Genomic DNA, 7101 nt, shown 5'->3' with positions numbered 1-7101 from the left:
CTTGGAGGTCATATCGCTTCATTTACCAAGACTGATAAAAACAAACAAACAAACAACATTTGGCGTATAGGCTACTACAGCCTAGGCCCTACATGTTTTTCCACAACTAGCGTTAACTGATTGTAATAAATTAACAGTGGTGATTATTACTATCGAACTACAAACACGTGTGTATTGTAAAGGTAGAAAGGCCTTATAGTAATCTATAACGTTTGGAAGGATACAGGTCCAGCAGCAGCAGCAGGAGGGGTGGTCCGGGTGGAGGGGCCTAGGGGACTATGTTGAGGCATGTCCCAAAAGTCCTTCCCCGTTGCCCCATCCTCCTTGTCTTGCAGTGGAGCAGGGAGAGAACAGAACAGAACAGCGTGTGCGCTCTCTGCTGCACACGCATCAGCAAACATGCGCTCTGGAGAAATAACCTGTCCGTGCTGACAGCACAACAACAGACCTGCAGGAAAACGGCGAGATTGTTTTGATGTCGTAGCATCCTTCACACTAGGCCTTATTGCTCTTCGCTCCAGCAACTTGGCTGTCACCAGTATCATCTCAGGTAGGCCTATACGAGTTTGTGGACTCAATCGCATTTATAGGCCAGTGGTTCTCAACCTGTGGTACGGGTACCACTGGTTGAGGGCTCCATCTCTCTCATACTTTCATTGTATTTCTGAGGCGGTACTTGGTGAAAAGGTTGAGAACCACTAGGCCATCATGGTATTTATTTATTTATTTATTGTTTGTTTGTTTGTTTGTTTATTTATTTATTTATTTGTTTATTTATTATTGCCTATGATGTCATTTGTGACCATCCTAACTACTATTCCTGTGTGTGTGTGTGTGTGTGTGTGTGTGTGTGTGTGTGTGTGTGTGTGTGTGTGTGCGTGTGCGTGTGTGTGTGTGTGCGTGTGTGTGTGTGTTGCTGAGGGGGCTGACCCTACACAGGCATGTGAATGCATATATATATATATATATATATATATATATATATATATATATATATATATATATATATATATATATATATATATATATATATATTTGCATTTAATATAGTAGCTAGTATAGATGAAACAAAAAGTAGTTAGTTTGTTAGTGTTGGCTAGGAATAGTTCACTGCCAACCAAGAGACATACTTGGATATATGGCGCCCCTATGTGGTGAAAGTATGGTATTTTGCCTATTCACTAGCAGTGTCATACTTTTGTGAAGTTTGTAGTTTGACCTTTTTGACACTTGGCTGTGTGTTGTGCCTGGACATCGTATTTTTTTTTAAATGTGTGGGAGTTAAATCATCATTAGATGTATGTTTGTTGTTACTTGATTTGTGCTGCGCACTGTAAGGACAGTGTTTGCATTATGTCATTTTGAGCTATAACACCCTGTCTCACAGTAGCCTGACTGATTCCTGCTAAGTAGGCTACAACTCATTATGGAACGCTACTGAAATTCTTCAAGGCTACTTCAGATATTTGCATACTTGTTGAGGATGAAATCATAAATTCATATAATATTAGCAATGGATTTCAGGTATAGCACTCATTTTCCAGATGGATATAGCATGTTCATAACCCGGTTATGTTTGATGTTTTAGTGCAGTAAAGTGACACACTTTTGACCAGAGCCTTAACTAACCAGTAGATGCCAGTGTTTCTGACCAGAGCCTTAACTAACCAGTAGATGCCAGTGTTTGCACGTGGATCAGTGGAGGAACCATTGGAGGAACGAGTCGTGCAAGATTGTATAGTGGGTCCTGCCCATCACAATACAAAACACACCACTGTGCTTTACTTGACAAAATATTTTCGGCACATTTGATATCCTCTTCTAGAAGAGTTTTGTTCACTAAGACAGACAGGATAGGTTTATTAAGGGTCAATGATGTACTGAGGGCAAGGCTGAGCACAGCTGGGATCAGTGTTGAGAGAAGTCCAGACAATGGCTCCTTCTTAAATGATCGTATGTGAGGAAGCAGGGAGATCAGATAGGAGAGCGCAGAAAGCCTGAAGACTGACACAGTCCAAAGTCACTTCTCACACCACAGTCTGAGAAATGCTGCTGCCCTGGCACAACATCTCAGAAGATAAGCATGGAGGTGAATAAACTAATATTCAATTAGTATCATTCTTCTTACTAACAACTTCTTAGTCTTATAACATTATTTCTGAGTTAAAGTAGCTTATACTATGCTTGTGGACTCCCAGTGGCAAGCTGGAAATTGCACGACAGCACCTTGCCACTAGATGTAAAATACTATGTAAAACTGTATAATGTTATTGTATTGTTATTTATTTATTATGCAGGTAATGCATTACCAGTTGCAGTTGTAAAGCATATATTATGGTAGTTATGCCTCTGGCATGAATCCAAACTTGAAGGCTTAGTTACATGATATGTTTATGATGGAACTGTGTGGCCTAATTTCAAAACTAGTGACTCGTATGATGAGGAAGAACCCTAAAAAGATGTTTTTCATTGTGGTTTAGTCTCTGGATTTACTCGGATGTGTTGGTTCATAAATTACATTTCAATGGAATTTAAGGACTGTGGCTCCACCATGTTCCCTGTTATCAATAACTGTATACCCAGAGTCAATATCACTATCACACCCTGTAGCCTGCAGCATATTTACACAAGCATGCCCCGCCCACATTCATTATATAACACCATATTCATAAAGACACTCGCATTGTGTGTGTGTGTGTGTGTGTGTGTGTGTGTGTGTCCAGAGACTTATCCAGCAGCAAGGTACAACAGGGAACTTGGCATGAAACTCTCTCTCTCTCTCCCCCTCTCTCTCTCTCTCTCTCTCTCTCTCTCTCCACACTTTCACTTGTGTGCAAGAAGATACAGTGGCCAGTTGGAAGCATCCTGCTTCCTGCTTCATCTCAGTTGTCAGCTGTGTGCAAGAAACACTTCTCTAAAATGATTTGAACCCTGTGATTTAGTCGGAGTGGTGGATTCAAAGGAAGCATTTACAGTGTGTTTGTGTGTGCGTGTGCATGTGTGTGTGCGTATGTGTGTGTAATGTGTATGTATGTATGTATGTATGTATGTATGTATGTATGTATGTTAGGGGTGTCAAAAATAATCGATTATAAGATGCATTGCGATGCGGACGTGCACGAGTCTGCATCGATTCACAAATGTCAAAAATCGATTATTAAAAAAAATATATATATATATATATATTTTTTGTAATAAATAATAAAATAAAATATAATGGAAGTACATGCATTTGTTTATTTTAATTATGGATCATAATACAATGCAATTCCAAATGCACTTTTATTTTAAAAGTAGCCACACAGTGAGAAAAAAGAAAGTGAGAAAAAATAAATCATGTATTGGGGGAAAAAAGTGATGCATCGATTTAAGATGCATCGAGATGCATCGATAATCGTTTTATAATCGAATCGTAGCCCTCTGAATCGTAATCGAATCGAATCGTGAGGCCAGTGTAGATTCACAGCCCTAATGTATGTGTGTGTGTGTGTGTGTGTGTGTGTGTGTGTGTGTGTACTGTATGTGTGTATGTGTGTATGTGTGTATGTATGTATGTATGTATGTATGTATGTATGTATGTACTGTATGTATGTATGTGGTAGAAGCAGAACACATTCTGCACGCCGAGTATTAAGTTCTGGGTTTTGTGGAGCAAATGAATAGTGACCCGGGCAGATCACTAACACACTTGTTGACTGACAGGTTAGGGACAGACGGACTATTGGTTTTCACAACACTGATCTGGGCCACAGGAGGAACGGGAAAACAAGTCCGACGAGAAAAACAGGTCGAGTTTCTCCTCTCAGCGTGACACATGGAAAGTCAACAGCTGTTTTATTGGTTCTGCTCTTTGTCATTTTGACCTATGCCCATGAAATTATTGTCCCTTATCATTTGGCTTATCAGCTTCTCCTTATTGTACGCTTGTTCCTTGGCTCGGCACATCGCCACATGCCTGTGTGAGCCGTGTACTTCTTGTAAAACCTGTCACATAGCAGCACCCTCCTCTCTCCAGCCTGCCCCCTGAGAGAGGAGTGCTCGGTGTTCAAGGTTCAGGAAGATAACGCGAGGTGAGTGGCTGACGCAGAGCCAGTGTTGGGTTACCGACGGCTCGTATCAGATTACCGTTGACGGCAGGTTAGCCCGAAACTCTACCTGCGTTCAGATCACTGTGTGAGTCGAAAGAAGCAGGAACTGGAACTAACAAAGGACTACTCTCCCGCAGACTAAAGCCTCTCTAATAGACTGCTGCATGTTTGTGTTTTGAAGAGAAGCACGTTACCATGGGTAAGAAGACAGAGTGCTATCTGCTGCTGCTGCTCTTGTGTGTGTCGGGACTTGTCCGGCGTTCGACAGCGAGGGTCTACTGGACGGCTTTGGTGGATATAAACTACGAGGACCACAACACGACTGTCAACAAATACTGCGAGTGCGGCGAGTATGGCCTCAGCTCTCCCCTGGAGGGCGTCGCGGGCGTCGTCGTGCTGCCCAGCCTGGACCCTACGGGCTGCGCCACGGACCCCGGCTTCAACCGCACCCCCGCCTCGGCCGACTGGATCGCCCTGGTCAAACGGGGCAACTGCACCTTCAGCGCCAAGATCAACGCTTCCTACCGGGCCGGCGCCAAAGGCGTGGTGATCTACAATCTGGACGGGGAAGGCAACAGGACCGACCACATGGCGCACTCGGACTCTGCCGACATCGTGGCCATCATGATCGGCAACACCCAAGGAGCGCAAATCGCCAAGTTGGTCAAGAGCGGCATCGAGGTGAAAATGGTCATCGAGCTCGGCAGGCCCCACGGGCCCTGGATGGACACGTACTGGCTCTACTTCCTGTCCATCGCCTTCTTCATCGTGACGGCGGCGTCCATCGCCTACTTTGTGTTCATCTCCGCCCACCGGCTGCACAACCTGCGCGTGCAGCGGCGCGCCGACCGGCGGCTCAAGTCCGAGGCCAAGAGGGCCATCGGTCAGCTGCAGGTGCGCACGATGAAGAAGGGCGACGAGGAGACGGGCTCGGACCTGTACACCTGCGCGGTGTGCATCGACGGCTACAAGGCGGGCGAGGCGGTGACGGTGCTGACGTGCGGACACATCTTCCACAAGGCGTGCATCGAACCCTGGCTGCTGGAGAAGAGGACCTGCCCCATGTGCAAATGTGACATCTTGAAGGCGCTGGGGGTCGAGGACGACGAGGAGAAACAGAGCCAGAGCAACTTGTCGTTGTCGCCGACAGAGGTCACTGTGGTCACGGTGTCGGGGGGCGAGCCCCTGTACGAGGTGCCCCTGACCGACCCGGCGACCCCTGACCCCGAGGCGCACCAGCATCGCTACGACAACAGGGCCTTCGAGGAGGACTCACAGGCTGTTAGAGGATGAACAAGAGCAGCGGCGACGACGACGACGACGACCAGCCAGCGCGGAGTCCACTTCCCTGTCTTAAATAGATTCACTTATTGCTCTGTGATAGATTGAAAATGCCTGGCACAATGGAATGAAATGACACTGTCCCCGACAGGAGAAGCCATGTCCACTATTGCAATGCAGGCATGTAAAATATAATTTAAAAAGGATTTAAACAGCTAAAGCACCTTGTGTATATAGTTTCTTGCTTGGATGTCATTATACGTTTTCATTCTGGCTCCTGGAGCAAAGTGTACTTATTATTGGGTGTGTTCATGAATTGGACCTCAGACGGGCCTGAATACATTCTGGCACTAAAATGTACCGGTGGTGAATTGGTGTCATCACGAGTGTTATTGCTCTGATGTCATCACGAGTGTTATTGCTATGCTTTCATGGTGCCACCTGTCACATGAGTCGGAGTGCACGACACTGAGCAGGGACAGCACAGAGGGGCCGACCGCAGCCGACCATTTGAATGTTTGAATTCGTAGCCAAATCTCACCTCACCAAACTAAACATCTCTTTACAGCTTGTTAGCAGCAAGCTAGCTTCCATTCTTCACAGGGAAACGATCATAATTGGCCACAGCCTTTTTAAAAATACCCAGCAGCATTTAGTATTGTAAGTGTGTGACTGAGAGTGGAATGTTTTTTCAAGTGTCAGGTCGGACTTGTGAACACACCCATTATGAAAACACGCTGGACTGGATGTGTGACACAGAGCACACACCTGCACTGCACCTGGAGGCCTGGAGGTGACATCATCTAACAGCCCAGCTTCTTTAGAAACAGGATCCATAGAAACATGTTTACCCTAAATATGAAGAGTCCTTTGGTGCAGTCGGCCTATTAGCTATGTGGACATTGGGAAATCAGAGTAATAATAATGGTGCAATAAATTCCATACTGGGCCTGAAGATACCTTGGCTGTTAAAGGGGACAAATGATCTTTATCTGTTTTGGTTTTTGAATATCAATGTGATATCGAGATTGATTTATCAATCCTGAAATTCGATCTGTTTATGAAAACTGGATGGATTAATTGTACTTCCACAAATTGTTGTTATTTTTTTTTAACAAGTCTTCCGGTCTTTCCCCCTTGAATTATTTGAAGTTCATTAAATTTTCTATGGTCTACCTCTGAACTCTCTCACATGGACAAATTTCGACCAAATTTTGTAGCAGTTAGAACTTGTCTCTTGGTAAATTATGAAGCTAAAGAATTGTTTCAGCTCTTTGTTTTGCTGGCGGCAATGTGTTGTTGATTATTATTATAATATATTTTTCTATACTGAATCATATTCTCCACTGTATTTACAGATTCCAGAGGTCTTGAATAGTTCCATAAAAAATGCATATGACTTGCTGTATTAAATCACATTGATGCTTATTAGAATACAATAAATCCCTCAAAATGAGGACGACCAAACGTGCACGCGTACTCGTATGGATGATGTTTGTGTGCGTGTGTGTGTGTGTGTGTGTGTGAGAGAGAGAGAGAGACAGAGAGAGAGAGAGAGAGAGAGAGAGTGTGATCCTGTGTGTGTATAGCCTACAGTTGTACACCTAAGCGATGGCATAGAGGTTCTCACAGTAAGAGTAATGGTGCCTGCCTCCCTAAAGTTCCCTGTGACTGTTGTAATTACTTCTGCACTAGAGGGAGCCGATGCTCTCGCACCTTGAACCTGTGCTGG

General features: G+C 44.5%; 1 protein-coding gene across 1 annotated transcript; it reads left to right on the top strand.

The window, feature by feature from the left end:
- Nucleotides 1–4012: 4012 nt before the first annotated feature.
- On the top strand, nt 4013–6840 carry LOC310791351 (E3 ubiquitin-protein ligase RNF128-like). Its single transcript, XM_083653038.1, has one exon. The coding sequence runs from the start codon at nt 4284–4286 to the stop codon at nt 5379–5381; it is 1098 nt and encodes a 365-aa protein (XP_083509164.1). The 5' UTR covers nt 4013–4283; the 3' UTR covers nt 5382–6840.
- Nucleotides 6841–7101: the final 261 nt, after the last annotated feature.

This window comes from Poromitra crassiceps (genome assembly GCF_964638095.1).
Source record: "Poromitra crassiceps genome assembly, chromosome: 16".
NCBI lineage: Eukaryota > Metazoa > Chordata > Actinopteri > Beryciformes > Melamphaidae > Poromitra > Poromitra crassiceps.
The sequence above is the reverse complement of the archived record's forward strand: the minus strand, read 5'-3'. Positions and strand labels throughout refer to the sequence as shown.